At 33.6% G+C, this 18,510-nt stretch overlaps 2 protein-coding genes across 3 annotated transcripts in view; one reads left to right on the top strand and one right to left on the bottom strand.

Annotated features, from left to right (window-relative positions):
• MCPH1 (microcephalin 1) overlaps positions 1-18,510 on the bottom strand; it is a 118,107-nt gene that overhangs the window by 54,201 nt on the left and 45,396 nt on the right. The window lies entirely within an intron of this gene.
• Positions 1-18,510, top strand: part of ANGPT2 (angiopoietin 2) — a 41,453-nt gene that overhangs the window by 19,124 nt on the left and 3,819 nt on the right. The window contains exons 2-7 of one of the 2 annotated variants that reach the window (XM_054280553.1): positions 2,957-3,112; positions 5,195-5,316; positions 6,950-7,182; positions 9,434-9,561; positions 15,632-15,733; positions 16,259-16,425. In XM_054280553.1, the coding sequence (XP_054136528.1) occupies positions 2,957-3,112; positions 5,195-5,316; positions 6,950-7,182; positions 9,434-9,561; positions 15,632-15,733; positions 16,259-16,425 (908 nt within the window). The remainder of the gene's footprint in view (positions 1-2,956; positions 3,113-5,194; positions 5,317-6,949; positions 7,183-9,433; positions 9,562-15,631; positions 15,734-16,258; positions 16,426-18,510) is intronic. The other variant, XM_054280554.1, reaches the window with a different exon arrangement.

Here is an 18,510-nt window from a genome sequence, read left to right as displayed (position 1 = left end):
ATACTTGGAGATATGCTTATACTTACAGATATTCAAATAAGATAAATTATGAAAATAGAGATCTGTGTGTCCAAACAAAACTGCTTTCCAAGGTTACAAGTACAGTGACAAGGGGTATAAAAATCTGGCAACCAGAACCACCAGATGCCTTAAATTGTAATCATGGGTTTTGCATACTGTATTCAGAGCAACCTTACATCTGTGTGTTTGAACTGGGCAATTGCCTAAGCCCACCATAAAATGTTTACCTTACCTTTAAGCCCAGAATTAACTCCTTTTCTAGTAGTGTGTTTTGGAATAACTCAGTGATAACAATTTCAAAGAAGTCCTGCAGTTCTGCAATCCTAAATGCAGAGATGACTTTGCTCAGATTCTCATTCTGCTCTCCCTTTGGTGAACAAAGAACCTTGAAGAATGAGGTTGAATACCCACAACTCTTTCATGAAAGAATCAAAGCTCATGAACAATCTTTCTTTGTTGATCTATTTATTACTGTCTTCCTTTTTATTTTGAGCTTTTTTTTCTAAATTAAAGATGATGCAATATTTTCAATGCACTGACAGATGAAGCCATATCCTTGATCTTGATAAAGGTGTTTCCTTAACTGTATACTGAGGCAAATAAAATGCATTCTGGAGATTTCACTTCATAGTCTTTTAACAGAGCTGCATTTGTGCAAAGTTTTTTTCAATGTTATCTATAATGGTGTCCAGTCTTCCAGATTCAGTTGCTAAAGTTAATTTGACTCATAAATAATTTAATTCCCAGATATCTAGCCTTTTCAGAGGGATACATATTAGCTGTTGTTCTTGGCCATCTCACTTCAGAGAAAAATTACTTATTTTTATCTATATAAAAGTCTTCAGAATTTTGTAAATGTCCTTTGACTATGATGCACCAAATATCAATTTGCATTGCTTTTTAAAATAAATTATCACTATATTCTGACATCTCACAGTGTAATGATCAAGGACTAAAGATACCTTACTATTACTACTCAATTAAAAGGCACTGATTGTTGTCCAACATAAAATAAGAAGCTGACCTAAAAGATGTCACCAAAGAATTCAAAAAATTCCAACATGTTTGGTCAAATAAGATTTGTCTATGGGTGGAGAAGCTTTTGAAAATGAGGAATAGCATGGAGCAAAAGGTAACACTTAAGAATCAACCCTATGAATAGTGAGTAACTCTAATTATCATAGTATGATGGCAATTGAAAATACCCATGTTCAATTATCATGCCAAATTCCAGTTGATTGTAGGCTTAATTCTAGTATTCAAAAAGATCATTATGCAAAGAGCATGTAAAGGCTTCCTAAAGACTGGTTTCACATCTTTGTGGTAGAAAGAGAAGTATGTTTATGGAACAGAACAGTAGATGTGGGTCAAAGTTTATGCCAGGTCAGAAATCTCCCTGTTGTGCATTGCAGTTCACCAGCTGCATGGGGAGACTGGAGTAAAAAAACAAATGCTGCTTTGACAGTTTGGTCACACTGGGCATCAAGAAATAGTGGTCACTTCAAATGTAAGAATATACTACCAGTTTTAGAGGTTTTGATTTCTTAATACACCTTGTTTTCTCCATTTGCCACTTTTAAAAAAACAGCTCTGAAGTAAGAAAAATTAACCCAGTCCTTGCTTAAGTAATATTTAAGGGGAAAAGCTTAAATATTCAAAGCTGATAGATCTGGCCATCGTTCTTTAGCTGGTTGGAAGTGGAACAGTTATACCTGAACAGTAGTTTATAGAAATAAAATCACAAGATGCTTTTTCCCCACTGATATAGAAAATAGCCATAAAACAAAGTTCATAGTGTCTCATTACTACAAGCCACCATTCATATAAAGATAAAACTATTAAAATATTATTTTTTTAAAAATCAAGTTATCAACCTGTTTTAATATTCACTTAGGTTAGGAATTGGTGATGTATTACTATTTGTGCTTAATGATACTAGCTATTTTTTATTAGCTAGTATCCTCTTTGTAGGTAGAGCATGAAGCTCAAAATTTATTATGGTTCTCTTGGTAGAACTGTGTTGGAGTGAAGTAGAGGTTTGATTCTAGAAATTTCCTCAGTCAATGGAAACAAAAGAAGTCTTGTGGCCCGGATTTCATGAATTCAAACATATGCAATGACACATCAAAGAAATGTGAGATATTTGCAATTACTGACAAGAAATAAAGAAGTGTGAAGAAAAACTAGACTGCTTTTTCATAATCCAGGCAGGTAGAAAGAAAGATTTATGCAAAAGTCTACTTTAATTTTCTTCTTGCTACTTATTTTTCCTCACTTTCCTTGAAAGCAGGGTACTTTGTTATAAAATATCTGCTAAAAAAGTCATATTAGTTTAGGCAGAAATTACTTCAGAGTCAAGTATTTTAAACAACTTTTGCATTCCTTAGTATTAAGCATTTAAAGTATTTATAGGTTTTTCTACTATTTTGTGTCTTTATTTGAAATTCTCTCTGATAAAAATGCACACATAACACTGTTAAATGACATCTGACCTCTTTGAATTCTAGTCATGTGATGAATAATAGCTTTTAAAATAGTTAAGTGTAAATACAGGAAGATGACTAAACTCCTAAACTTTTATCTTCTAAAAAATTCCCATCACTGCCAAAGCTGGTGAAGCTCCTCTGATGGTTACAATGGTGGGAGCACTAGGGGAGAAAGGCTTCCAAGTGCCCACAAGCACTTTCATTGCTGTACCTACTACCTAACCCCTGCAAATCTCTGTTCCTGCCTTTAGAAATGAATGGCCACACATTCCTTGTCACATTTGGTTTTCCTCTCACAGAGCTTAATGTTGGGAAACTTAATATAAATACATAGCAGACAAGGACAAGGACCAAATTTGTTCAGCTAGGCTGCCAGCAGGCTTACTGTACTACCCCCTTTCCAACATTTAAAGAATGCAACTATCTTCTCTCTTTCCTTTCCCATGTAGCTTGAGAATTACATCCAAGACAGTATGAAGAAAGAAATGGTAGAGATCCAGCAAACTGCAGTGCAGAACCAGACTGCAGTAATGATTGAAATAGGCACAAACTTGCTAAATCAAACAGCTGAACAGACCCGCAAATTAACAGATGTTGAAGCACAAGTAAGTAATGCATTTCAACCTCAAAATGCTTCTGCTTCCCAAATACTACAGCCATACATTTAACACTGTTGAGTGTTACGTGCTTCTGTTCAACAATTAGAAGTCAATCGTTGTGACCCACAGTTCTACCCAACTTAAGAAAACATTAATATTTGGTAATACATAGTTCCATCTCAAGATCAGTGCTGTCACTGGAGTGATTTTCATTACAGTAGCATTTTAAGTAAGTCTAGAAAGCCAACTGCTAAATTAATCTTTAAATAGAATGTATTTAAAACTACTATACTATATCCAGGCATCAGTTGGGTCCTAGTGTGCTTTATACTCACATTACTCTCATTACTAATCTTAGCTAAATGAGTCTCTTCAAACTGTCTTTGCTCCATTTACCAGCCTAATTGCTTTTTTAAATGAAATCTTTCCTTTTTTATTTTAACTTATCAAAAGAACTATGTCTTTTTAATTAATGTTTTCACACATAACTCTAAGTGGGTAACAGTTCATTTCCAGCATAATGCACTGCATTATGGTAAACAAAGGGACACATAAATCTGAGATTAATAAAGAAAAAAGAAATTAGGAGACTGCTAGAAAAGTATATTCACATGGAAGTAAACTTGTCTACTGTACATTTGCTACCTTCAAGCAAAAACAAATGTGTTTTAATTGAAAAGCATTAAGTACAATAAGACATTCTGTTAAACAGAGTGCAGATATTAGCAGAAGGATAAGTCCAATCCGTGTAGAGTGGTATGTATTTGTAGTTTCGCAGATATGGTAGGAAGATGCAGATCTTTAATTGCCAAAAGAAATAATGGGTATATCATGCAGCACATAATATTTTGTATAGTATAAAAAGTATGCAAAGTCTAAAATCCATGTTAGATGTTTTAATATCTGTAGAATTCATCCAATGAATCAAATTGAATTTTTTAACCTAAATCAAGGCTTTGTGAACTCTTTGATAAACTGAAAATTCATAGCTTATAGGCATACTGAGCTGAACTTTTATTGTATTATTCAGGAGCCTAATATTTTGCACATGTTGAGAGAATGTATTTATTAATTCACAGTAATGTCTTTATGGAAATTACTCAGTTATTTTCTGCTTAGAGGAAGAAAATCATCACTGTAACTTTCCTTCTCTGCTTGAAATTACTGGTGACTGGGTTAAGGGCTTAATTAGCAACATAAGGAAATTAACCAAACAATTGCTCTCTCAAGGACACTTACTTTTGGCAATAATTTTCAATTACACTTAAGTGTGAAATCATGTCCTGAATGACTGTTTAACATGAAGGACATGAGTAATCAATTCTTCCTGTCAAGGAAAGCCAAATTCTGTTGAATTAAAAAAAGCTATTCTAAAACAATGAGAAAATATTTCTAGAAAACTTGCCTTAAAGTAATGCAATACAAACCATAGAGTATCACACATGTTTCCCAATATCTGCATTTCTTCATTTAAAGATGTAAATAAATTGTAAACAATGCATAGAAAAAAGGTAATATTAAAATGCAAAGAATGAATTGACTAAAGGATGGTCACTTTAGTTGATTTGCTTCATGTGTTTCATGAAATATTAGTCATGTGTTTCACATGACAAACACTTCAAAATATAATTTGGGATTGAATAGGAGAGAACAATCAAGTGATTTCACAACTGTGCCAGGATTTCAGCTAGAGACTTACTTTCAGCACCAGATGGGGAAAACAACTCAACTCATTCTTTGAGCAACAACTGTCACAGTTCCAGTAATGAAATAAGAATTATCATAACAGAGGGGAAGGTATAACAACAAAGCTGCAGTACACAGTAACTCTCATCAGAAACATAGCGTACTACTGAAATATTCCCAATGATATAGTGTAATAACAAAATTAGTTCAACTTTGTGTATTCTTCTTCATTCTGATTCAATGAACATTTGTACCAAAATTAAGTGGTTTTAAGTATTGAAAACTATTTTTTAATTATAGGTGTACATAGAGATTGACATGATTTCACAACATAACAAAATGACAATTTATTTAAAAGACGTATGTTTTAAAATAAATTTCTTTTTTTGTAAATTTTTTTAGGTATTAAACCAGACATCCCGACTTGAACTTCAGCTTTTGGAACACTCTCTTTCAACAAACAAACTAGAAAGACAGATTTCAGATCAGACCAATGAGATAACTAAATTACAAGAAAAAAACAGGTAAGTTTGTACAGCCCAATGAAATGCTATTCCATGAAGTACCCTTCTAATAGTTTTAGAAACAAATCTACTCAAGTAGGAAAATAAGGGTTTGTACACAAGCTCTCCAAACTGATTACAAAATGTTACCCACGCTCATTACAAAGGTCATATATTACTTAAAGCCTAGGATATTCATGTAGGTTTATTCTTGTATTCTGTTTATATATTGTTCTTCACTATCTAAAGTTCTCCTTTATATGAGGAACTTAAGGCTAAAACTGAAGCAGTACTTCTGTTGTACCCAATTTATAAACTTCTTTAGACTTTTCCATATGAATTTGATGTAACCTGATTCAAACTAATTGAGTGTAACCACATCTCCAAAATTTTATTTCCATGTAGTACATAGCTATCCTAATGATTAACCAGGTCATCGCTACAATTTTTTTTATCTAATGTAGCGAGAAAAGTAAAGCACTGATCATATTCAACGTTCCTCAGGAGTCCATGTTTTGAAATTTACCAAAATCCAACCATTACTCCTATCCTCTTCTGTACTCGGCTGTGGTCCAAAGGCTCATACCTTTTTTCAGCTAGCTTCGTTTCCATATCACCACGGTCTTTTTTTACTTTTGGCAATAAATAGTTTACAGAGGAATCTAAAAGCAGCAATAATAGTAAGTTTTCTCCTTCAAAGCAATGTCTCTCAATGAGAACCATATGTGCAAAGTGCTTTTTCTTTGAAAGAATTAGCTTAAGAAACCCAGGAGACATGTTTTGACATTTTTGTTCACTCCTCTACTACATTTATGTATGTTCCCTAAAGGTTTTATCTACCAACTTAAGAAAAACAAGCATCCTTATCAAATGGAAAGCAAAGGAAACACTGATTTTCAAAAGGTCATGTTTTTTGGTGTTGAACTCAGCAGACTTTAGACTACCCTCGTAACATCCACATAAAACACAAAAGCATTGTTTCTCACTTAACAAAATACAATCTGCATTGAATTAACCTGCTTGAAACATAATTACATATAAGGTTCAGGATTTTTTTTTTTTTATTAACAGCAATAGATTTTAGGTGAATTTCTCTCTTCTGGCTATTCATCTTTTAAGATCAGCTTTCTCAGAGTCTATATCAGAACAATTAGCAGTTGTTCCCAGCCAGCTACCAGCTCTAAAATTTAGAGCTACAGCTCTAAAATACCAGCTCTAAAATTGGAGAAAGGTAACCCATCTTCAAGTAACTAATTGCATTTTCCCTGTCTTAATGCCATAACATTTATGTTAAGTATGTGTTTTATTATAGGATATTTGAAATGTTCATAGTTACATCTTTAAATAAGTTCTATCTTTTAATAGGGTAAACCCATGATAGCTTAGTCACTTTATCTTTCCTTTAATAATGTTGAATTATCAAACACCCAATTATTACATTTTTAAAGTCTGCAATACACACTGTAGTAGATAATGTTGTTTATTAGTGCACTTACATAATAAATGAAAGCATATGTATCAAACTAAACTTTCATTTAGTTGTCTACTGCTTGCATAGCATTAGAGAATGAAGTTGAGTGTTCATGAAGAAAGAAACTTATACAACATGCTTGATTCTCTTGTCATCAGCTCATAATTGTAATCTTTTATTTAGCTTTTTAGAAAAAAGAGTTCTTGAGATGGAAGACAAGCACATGCTTCAGCTGAAGTCAATAAAAGATGAAAAAGATCAGCTCCAAGTCCTAGTGACCAGACAGAATTCTATTATAGAAGAACTAGAAAAACAGCTAGTTACAGCTACAGTAAACAACTCAGTTCTGCAAAAACAGCAACATGATCTGATGGAGACGGTTCATAGCTTGCTTACTATGATATCGACACCAAACTGTAAGTCAAAAATACATGCTTATATAATTTCCCTGCTATTTCCTAATTTGCGTACACTGGTACCTACAGTCTTACAACTAGTTCTGACACACTTCTGCTTCTCAAAAAGTCTGTATTTTTTGCCTTAAATTTTGCATCCGAGTTAATTAACCTGCTTTTTAGGGGGTGGGCGAAACAGCCACATTTATGTGATTTCTTTTCAATATTTTATTTATCTTCTCTGGTTTATTTATTTTCTTAACCAATTCTCTAGTGGCTCAACAAAATACAGAGAAGTCAAGTATTATTCATCTCACATGGCATTCACATGTGTGGCAGTGTACACTTGCTTGACTATATATCTAGGTGAGACTGAATATTGTAGGTCTGCAACTTTTCTTCCTGGCTCACAGAGATTGTTTCTGCCACCTCTCATTGCTTTATAACACAGAGTTTATCAAAGAAAGGACGAATTATAGTGGCTACCAAAGGCAAAGAAATAAGCACAGGCATAGTTTTTAGCCCCCCAAACCAGAAAGCACCAGGCCTGGGCAGCAGGTACTCCCACAAGTTCTTCACCAAGAAATCCTTGTTCATCCTAAAAATCCCTCAGCCTAGCAAACCTTACATGCAATAATCTCATCCTTAAATGCCTGACAACTCTGCAACAGACCATAGACACCAAGCATAGCTTTCAGATTTATGCAGATTCATGTGTGCCATAAAAACCCCACACAAACCACAAGCTAAAAGTTATGGCTAGACAGGATTTAAACATTCCCTGCCTTGAATTTCGTGTCTGATATGGAACTTGGACAGATTAAGAAGCTGTTCTAAAAGACTGTAGAATCTGGCACAGTTGCCTGTAAAGTTCTCAGGGCTGAAAATACAGAAATATACAGAACCCCTAAAGAAAGGATTTAAAATTAAATACTGGAAAAAACATTTGAAGTTGTCATTAGAATTTAAAAGACAATATAGGCGGTATATGATATATTACTGTAAGGTGGATCACAGACAAGGAAAAGGGTGTTTGGAACTCCTCCTCACTTTTAGTCTTGTCCTATATGTTATTATCATAACATAGGTTGTAGGTTTTTCCAAACAAAGTAAATTCCAAGTTTTTTTGTCTTCATAACTGACGCTATTCCCTTAAATACCAAGGCTGTACATGTTCCTGCTGATGTTATCTGCTATGCTAGTGCACAAATAAGTAAACAAGTCAAAGTCATGTTGGCTACAGCACCATTAAACCCAGAGTGGAAAAAATAATGAGTGTTTGCCAAAAAGACAAAATTAGCAGGGAAAGCTTCTAAGACAGTATGCAAACAATAGAGTGTGGAAAAGCAATTAAAACACTGAATGTGTTATTTTTCTATTTAAGGCAAAGCACTTAAACAGGTAAATAATGAATAAGCAAGCCAAAAAGAACATAATAAGCAACTGTAATATAAGCACATATTTATATGGCACCTAAACCTTTGTAGTAACTGACTGTGATTGTTAGATTAAATTAAAAGGGAAAATACACAGAACCAACCCCAGAAGGGTCAAATATGAAATATCAGTCAGCAGGCGAAATGCCAGGAAATTCCAACCTCCATAGTTAATAAAGAACTGAACAAAAAGATGAACCTTAGATTGTTCTGTTGAATAAGAAGGCTTAGACATATGAAAATGTTATTTTTGCACAAATGAATTCCAGAAGGTATGTATCTCTAGTGAGTTGGGCTGACCTACCAAGCTTCAGCTTGGTACATACAAAATTGTTCCTGTTCAGCACAGGGGCAAAAAAAAGAGCTTAAAACCTCTTAAGGGTAGTTCCACCAGTCTGTTGCGTTATAACTCATTTCACAATGTAAGAGTACTGGCCAAAAGTCATTATTAACCTAATCATTTGCTATTTAGGTATGTATATAAATAGCAGTTAATGCATGCCTAGGTTGTAATGCATGTAGGAGTCCAGCAAGGGCAATGGGTGGAAGCAGAAACTGTTCAACTGAATGAGATGCAATATCCTGAGTTTTCTCATTCAACATGTTAGGAAGTGTCAGCACTTTTCAGCCTGTCAAACAAGCACAGTCCTATCAGAATTATGTCTTCAAATGACGCAAAGTAACATCACACATAATAAGTACCTTGAACTGTCAATTCTTTCAGGACCAGACATATTTTTTGGAAGTGCTTTAAGCCAATTACAACATAAATTGATTCTTTGTAACTTTCATTCCTCTCCTCTTAATGCTTTCAATTTCTATTGTATTTTTAATAGCTAAGAGCAAATTCATAGCTAAAGAAGAGCAAATCAGCTTCAAAGACTGTGCTGAAGCTTTCAAATCTGGACTGACAACAAGTGGAATCTACACTTTAACAGTTTCAAACACTGCACAAGAGAAGAAGGTAGGATGACTATAAAGAGTTACCTAGCCATACTGCATGTTAAAGGTTATTTAATCTGGCAAATATGCTATTTTAAAGGCTAGTTATTAGTGAAGTTTACTACTTACCAAGTTTTTTTATAAGCTTTTAATCGCTCCTAGATCTGAGTATCTTACAGGAAGAAAAAAGTCCTTCAGGTGAAATCTTGTCTCAGTTGAAATGAATAACATTTTGTTGTGTGCTTCATCATGTCAGAATTTAATTCTTTTCTCCACATAATTAAAGTAATTAAATCAATAAAGTAGTGTAATTTCATTATAAAATCTGTAACTCCAACAGAGTTGCTCTGCATGATCAGCAGACTCCTGTCTCCTTTAATTTGTTAGTTCCTTCATATGGCCAAGGGGGTCTTTAGGTGGCAAAAGGAGGTAAAGTCAGGGGCATGGAAATCTCAGGGATTTATACTCATGGAAGCAATCTAGTAGTACTGGACTCATGTATGGGTTTCAGTTCGTGTATCACAGAGTTTTAAGGACATTTGTGTAACAAGTAGATTAACAATTAGACACTGTCTAACAGAGAGGACTTTTCTGGGAAATACTGCCCTGGAAAATACTACTACTGATTCATATAAAAGGTGACTTTGCAAGGGTTCACTAGATCAGTTTAAATTCCTCTATGGATATTTTCCCTCCTATGTATTTAACTGAAATGAACTTCAATGTCAATTTAAGTTGAAGCAATATGCCATACCTCTGTAGAAAAGACCTTGAGCTAAAAAATGGCACTCATTGGATGATACATTGGATGCCTGACAGAGATGCTCCATCTATAGAAGTAAATAAAATGATAAAGCATTGGAGAGTATAATTTAGTTGAAACAATCAGTAGGATCTGAAAGGGAAAAAATCCCAGGTTGATTGTGAGTGTAAAGCACCAAAAACCTGGAGCAAGCATTCAGAGGAGTGGGGCTCCCATGGCAGGCTGAGGAGGCTAAGGGACATATGAATATAAAAAAATGCTTAATATATTTCTTAGAAAAATATGAAATAATTTCATTATGTTTTTATTTTCTAATTTCTACTGTAAATATTTTCTTTAGACAAAAATTGAAATATTTTACAGAATTCCTAAGGTTCTACTCTATTGCATTAGAAAAACCAACAGAGAATGTAAAAAAGCAGTGGAAAAAGAGGTGCAATGTAGAAAAGGAATTGGTAAAGCTCTGAGAGAGAAAGCATTTTTTTTCCCAAACAAAGGTTTAGAAATGAAGTTCACTGGTGACTAGACTTTGAAGTGCCAGAACTTCATTTTGCCCAAGTCAGACTGTGATCTTTACACTTACAAAGCTCTCAGCTAAAGGAAATAAGTAATTTGTTTGGGTAAAATCTATAAAATACAATAGATAAAACCTATAATTTTTTGTAGATATAATCCAGAGAAATTATTTGCAATCTGCTTCTCTGGGAAAAAAAAGCAACAAAAAACCAGTTGTCTTTCCTTCAGAATAATCTAGTCTAAAAACATCAATTTCACAGGAAAATGAGTTGCATAGGATGCAGTGAAATATTTTATTGTACATGAAGCTGAATGGCATTTAAATAGCATAAATATCTAGAATCACAATTTTAAAAACTAAAGGAGATGAAAGCTACTGCATCTCCAAAGTAATGAAATGCAGCAGTCTGATAGCAACTCAGGAATTACACTCCTTGGATCTCTTACTACGACTTGTCACAAGCTTTAATCTTTGGTTTTAATTTTACTGTCAAATATAGTATACAGAGCATGCATATTTTCTAAAAGTAGACACAAGTGCATGACATATTACAGAATAAAAATTTGTCATAAACTTAAACATTTTGCATTTTAAAAAGTACAAATTTCCTAGACTATAAAACATTAAATGCCTTACATTTGAATATGGAGGCTTTAAATGCTTAAAGCAAACATACATTTTGGTAATTTACTAAATTAAAAAAAAAGTAGTTAAAACATAAAAATTTCACTAAGTATTAAATCAGTCATTTAATAATACTAAAGAATTAAAATCTTATTCTGTCCATTTCAGATAGAAAAAGACAGGGAAGGTTTTACTTACCGCATGACATTGAAAATAAGAGACTAAAAAGTTTTAACCTGATGCTGATTTTTTATACAAATATAAATGCATAAGAGGAGTTGTCAAGGGAAGTGAAGGTTAGGGACAATCAACATGTTACACCATTTTCAACTGTTTATGATGTGGATAGCTACTCAGACCAGGAAACAGAGTGACCTTTTTTATTTGCCAAAAGTGCTGCACTGCTGTTTATGTTTTTGTCTTTTCCTCTTGTAACACCTTCTGACCCAACAGGCTTATAAACAACTTCTGTGTAATCTGTAACCGATCCCACATTACTAATTTGTCTCCCATCATAATCCAAAACTAAGGAATTGCATATGACTACTGAGAGGAAAACAATTATTTAATTCCATTAATATTTTCAAACTTTCCTGTTCTGCAACCAGACAAAAGCTAATTCCTTTTAAAAACACTGAGGAAAACAGCAAAAGACTGCTGACACGAGGCAAAAGGGCAGAGGCAAAACTATGAAAAGGCAACAGTTTTATGCTTACAGCAACCTCATGAACCAATTAGACTGTAGTTCTCATCTAGTCACATCTTTAGGAGATAGAGATAGCAGAATACAAAAATCATTGGACATAATGACTCCAAAGTGTTCGGACAACAGCTGAAAGTGATGCAAAGGGTCACTGCAAAGATGTGGAAATTGCACTTGCTTTGCTATAAAAACTGCTCTGGCTCTTCATCCTGATAACTCAGTCTGAGCCTTACCATTCCCAAAGTAGGTCTGAAAACACTTATACCCCAAATGCCCTCTTACAGTGCTACAGCTGCTGGAACTGTAAGTACTGAAGCACTTCACAAGATACATCAAATACTCCCTGTTCCAATTTGTTGTAACTTGAGAGGCTAATCTCTTTATTCTTTTTGGCATCTGTTTGAAGACTCCTGCTGCCTGCCTAATCTTGATATCTATTTTTATTAGTTTTATGAAATGTTAAATATCTTTCTTTTGAATATAAAACCTAGAATAAGTTGAAAGGTCAGAAGAGTTCTCTTCTAGTAGTGGTGTTAAAAGAAAGACTTAGAGTTGATTGACATGAATTTTTTTGGTGTGGAAAAATTATACTCCCAAATTTATGTAAACTTCTAAAAATTGTTACTGGTAAGAAAAATCTACATGAGGTTTTTATGGTCATCTCTTCAATTTCTCATTATGTTTTTCAGTTCCTAGTGAGTTGCTTTTTCCTTTGGGAACTAATTTGCAGTAGCCCAGCATTTATCTCAAAGAATCTAAAGTGTCTATTAAAGCTAGTTGTCTTACCACTCACTTAAAAAGTGAATACTACCTGTAACAGAAATATATTATGATAGACATTCACAGTCATTCACTATTTATGTTTTAATCTCATTAGAACAAAATAAAGTGCTATTTAAAGGTATTTATTTTTTCAAAGTATCAATTCCAACTAAATTGAAGTTCAGTCAACAGGCATAAAGGAAATTACACATAACATTCAGAAACATCAACTAACAACTACAATAGCAACATCAGACTGAACCCACAGCTCAAATAAATTAATACATGGCCTACCACTGTACATATTTAAAAACTACATATTTCAGAGAAAGGTGAAACAGTTCTATTGTCCATCTGGCTGCTTATACTGTTCTTTTAAGTGGGATGAAGCTTCAGAGTCAACAACTCTATCTACAACCAGTGATATTTGATCATTGTTAAATCAGCTTTTTAACTTGTATTGATGCTTAAAAAAAAGTATTTGCATCTGCTTTGGCCCATTCTTAGTATCCCTCTTCATAGCCCTCTGCAGAAATTAGTTTTCACATATACATTACACATCATGAGTTAGCCTTCTAAAACAGATTTATCTTCTCTTACAATACCTTATCTTCAGCCTTTCCTTTGAAGGGAATTTTTATTTTAACTAAATTAATTTATCAGCACGTTTTTATCATCACAGTTTTACCAGTCATTAAATACAGATGTTAGTAAAGCCAAACAAAAAACAGACTTCGAGGTGTAAGGAATTGCATACACCAGTACAAATTGAGGTTTCAATTAAATTCCATTCACAATACATACTTTAAAAGGTATCCAATTTTTATCTAACTTATCCAACTTTTTTCCTTATTTATTTTATCTTCCCTAAAAATCTCCAACTGAACATCTTATGATTTTCTGATTTTGAACAGAGTCTACTGCAAGCTTAAAGCACAGTATCTGCTTTGGATTTCCAATGTGCAACAACCTGTTGAAACATTAATATATTTGATATTTCAGCTGTTACGATTTTTTTCCTTTCAAAGGTCTGATGCCTTTCAACAGTACATATCACACAGCTTGAACTGTAAATACTCTGAGCTATATAAATATATAGATGTGAGTGTATAACATACATACAATATACATATCCTATAAGAGTGAATGAAATTGAAAACTTAGTAAGGAGGACACTTTACTTCCCCAAATGACACATACAACCCTACCACAGCACAGAAGGAAACTGACTTCACTTCAGTCATACTTTTTCAGGATATCTAATAGTTCAAAGAGGTCAAATCTCCTAACTGCTAACACTGATAAGACAGTCTCCTATAGAAGAGGATGAAAAAGACATTAGAGCTTTAGTGCCACCCAGTCATGATTTGGGGCGATTATAGGCATATTGTGATAACCAGCAGTTAGGCAAGAAGTAAGACTACTGAGGGAACTGTTAAACAATGAAGGAAACATCCAAATTAATAATGAAATACTTGCCTAGTTTCTTTTTAAATTATTTATTTAATTACAGATGAAATATCAAAGTGGGAGAAGTCAGGTCTTGCCTGTACTACTATAAATGGGAAGACACAACTTCACTTACTGGATGAAAGATCTAAAATACAGACAAGAAGCTAATGTAATTAAATAATCAAACTAGAATTCAAAAATTTTCAAAGATGTGAAGTGATTCTGAAGAAGGCTCTGAACTTCAATATCTCGGCAGAAAGTGGTCCAAAAAAAAAAATTAAACTTCCAAATGAGAAAACATTAACTGAGAATTCTCCAAACAGGAATTCTTGTACAAGAAATTTAGTATATTTCTTAAAGATAGTATTAGTACTAACATGCAATTTAAAGAGATACTGACTTCAGTTTGACTTTCATTGTACTGTCTTACACCAGCTTAGCTCCACTGACTTCACACATCTAGTTATAAGTTCTGTTAGTTAGTTTTGGAAAACAAAATTAGATGCAACAATTTGAAATCCTTTCTCAGGAAAAATTGTACTAGATACTCTCATATTCACAAAACTTTATTGTTAATTTATCCCCTACTTCTCCCAAACGTTACTCCAAAATTCCAATTAATTTTCAAAATACTTTTTTCCCATCAGCATCTCTGCAGGGATGCACTTATTGGGTATTTGAAAACTGAGTTCAGTGAACTGCTTATTACATGTCAGTCGTTTCAAATTTTTAGCAATAATTTGGTAAATTCAAAGGTAATTTATGAATATTTGGGAACATTTTATAGTTGTTACTTTTTGTTCAAGCATAGATGTTCATTGTAGTCTGTATAATAACATGGCTTTAAGATACAACTTTTTTTTTAGATAATACATTTAGATTTAACTTTGTGGTCAGACCATTTGCAAAGGCACTGAACAACAACTGTGATAATAAAAATATATTTCAGTTTGTTCATGGCCTGAACTAAACAGTATTTGTGCTCTGAGAAGTCATGGGAAAATTGAATGGATCTCTCACAAAAAAGATGGAGAAATGAAAGGTGCCATTTGTTAAGGTATTCTGTTAAGTGTGATATATACTGAGGAATCCCATTTATTTGTGGACAACCACAACTGATTTGTATGAAAGCTGTGAAAACTTGCATTTTTATGTTAACTCATATTTTGCACATGACTTGCCACTATATAGAATGATGCAAATGACATGATTTCTGGTTTTGTTTTGCTGTGACTGCATGCACTTAGGCTGTTATATGCTTACTTTGGTAGGCCTACTGTGACATGGAAACTGGTGGAGGAGGTTGGACAGTTATTCAGAAACGAGAAGATGGCAGTGTGGACTTCCACCGGACATGGAAGGAGTATAAGATGGTAAACAGTGTTCTCTGAAGCCTTAATATCAGCTGTTATTATTATCTGAAATCTAATATGCTAAATTTATATTAATAGCATCCCTAGAATGTAAGCAACCTTAAAAAGTTCTCTTTGTCCTCAGATGCTCATTTTGAAAATGTCAGAATAGTGTAAGTTGTTTGCCTAAGCAGACTTGCAAGTGTGATGTTTGTTTTTAAAGAGAAACCTTACTTTTTTTTAATCAACTGTTCCATCGTATGTCTACATTTTTTGAGTTGTTTATATTTGTGTTTCTAGTGGCAACAGTAGGAACTGCTCCAAATCTAAGTAATATTGATTCAGTATTTCAGATTCCTGAGCTTGCTCTTGCTGAAATCAACTTTTTGAAACATTACAGATCAATAATCCCTGTGGACACAGTAAAATTCTTAGTTGACAGGCTGAAAACTATTCAACTTAAAAATTGATAAAATGATCTTTTCCAACTGAAATGAAAAAAACCCACCCAAACAAAACTATTTAAATATACAAATTGAATTACAGGGATTTGGTGATCCTGCTGGGGAGTACTGGCTGGGAAATGAATTTGTTTCTCAACTGACTAATCAGAAGCGTTATGTTCTTAAAATACAACTGAAAGACTGGGAAGGAAATGAGGCATATTCATTGTATGACCACTTCTCTCTAGCAAGTGAAGAACAAAAATACAGGTAAGCAGAAAAATCAGATCTAATTTTAAAAATGTTCTGATAGTAATCTTTCTAAACTGTGTAGATGCATGGCCTTATTTCATACAAATCATGACTATTTTCCAGCTCACTCAGAAAGTAATGTTTTCTTCATTTTTCATCTCTTGCCTAAAGAAATGATTTCTTTTTCCAGAGCAGAAAATGTGCATTTTACTAGTGCATCCTGAGTGAGTATAACACACAAAAGACAAAGATGAGGAGATAGTATGGATATGTGATACATGTGCCAGTATAGTGGGTGACAGTGCACAGTCATTAGGATACTAGGAATCTGTCTGCAGTTGCTATCAAGTCCTGATTCCCTGAACTAAATACATTTCTGGAAGGTGGATGACTAAGATGAATTATACTGCAAGGATTTTCCTTGTCAGTGGCTTCTAGGAACTGCTCTGTTGTCATAAAGAGCACACTGAAGTGAGGTGGCCTTATCCTTCCTTGAGCCACTGGTTAAAATTCTCAATAACTCTCCTACCTGTGAAAATGGAGCAAATGGACATTTCACTCATCACCAACTTGTCAATTTAAAGACCAAATTTTAATGGACCTATTATTTATGCTCTAATCCTGTAAAATGTAAAGGTTCACATAAAGAAAAAAATTAAAAATGAATGTTTAAGATAAATATTATCATAGTATTATATACTTTAAATAGTATCATAGTATTACACATTTTGAAACAGTACTAGCCACAGCAGAAATATATGGGCATTTCATAGTTCATTCACCAGGCTCTCTGTAAATAGTTTGATTTATTATAGAAGAAACTAAACCCTTCACAGTATAACAGATGCTTTCCTACTACATGGTCCATGAAACGTTTCTTTGTAAGAATCTTGCAGATTCATGGAGCTTTGGGTGACTGGACATAAAAATTGTCTACATTTAGATCATTTTCTCCAAGATCTCTAGCAACTATTTGTTGTAAATAAAGTCAACCTGACACCTGAGAGACCTGATGCTGTTATTTCAATTCAGGTCTTATATGCAAACAAAGCAATTCAAAACTATCAGCATCTGCCCCCCACAAAATGTTAGATCTTCATGCCTTGGTAGTATTTAGTTGTCTCAACTCCAAAGTAAATATTTTTTCATCTGGAAACAGTCAGAATCTACAGCAGAGATTTTTTTTAAAGTAACGCTTTAAAATACTTAGAAAGGCAACTTTTGTCAAAAGGGGTGATTACCCTTGTCCATTTACAGTATTAAAAGATAATTACTGAAAAGCAAGATGGTAAAAAAAATTTTATTACAATATGCAACAAATCAAGGAATCCATCATAAAATTGAGTGTTTCAAAGAATGTATTTAACATTATGAAAAAGAAAAAAATCCAAAGAAAGTATTCAGTTAAGAACATCTTCCGTGCCCCATTCCTGGCAATGTTCAAGGCCAGGCTGAATGGGGCTTTGAGCAACCTGATCTAGTGGAAGGTGTCCCTGCCCATGGCAAAGGGGTTGGATCTAGATAATCTTTAAAGTCCTTTCCAACTCAAACGATTTCTTGATTCTGTGATCCATTGCATTAAAGGTTAATAGATCCATTACATAAAAAGATTAATACATTCTGAATGCTGGAAAGATAATGACTTGGGCCGTAAAACTGAAATTTCTTCATATTAAACTGAGATCAGAATGGACTTTGTTTGAATCAGACTTTCTGATCTCAAAGCTATGAAGTCAAACCAGGTTGCTCAGAGTTTTTCATTTGGGTCTTGATAACCTCCCAAGGTTACAAACTACTTGTCTTTCCTCATGGTAGAAAGCTTTCCTGATATGCAGTCAGAACATCTCATTCCAATTTCCATCCTCATATTCTGTTATACTAAACTGTACCTTTAACAATTTATTGTTAATCACAAATAAATAATACTATGCTTATAATAGACTTCAGATGATATTCGAAGACCCAGCCTAGGCTCATACTTTATACTTGTAACCTTTAATATAATTTATGTTAGAAATTGGCTTACATAATTTTGAACACATCTTAAGAAAAAACAGTAATTTTTTAAAGATATTTTAAAGAAAATCTGTAATGAACTGGTCT

This window comes from Melozone crissalis, unplaced genomic scaffold, assembly GCF_028551555.1.
Source record: "Melozone crissalis strain CALT ecotype California unplaced genomic scaffold, PUWL_Pcris_2 ptg000027l_1, whole genome shotgun sequence".
NCBI classification, from domain to species: Eukaryota; Metazoa; Chordata; class Aves; order Passeriformes; family Passerellidae; genus Melozone; species Melozone crissalis.
This window is presented reverse-complemented; position numbering and strand designations above follow the sequence as displayed.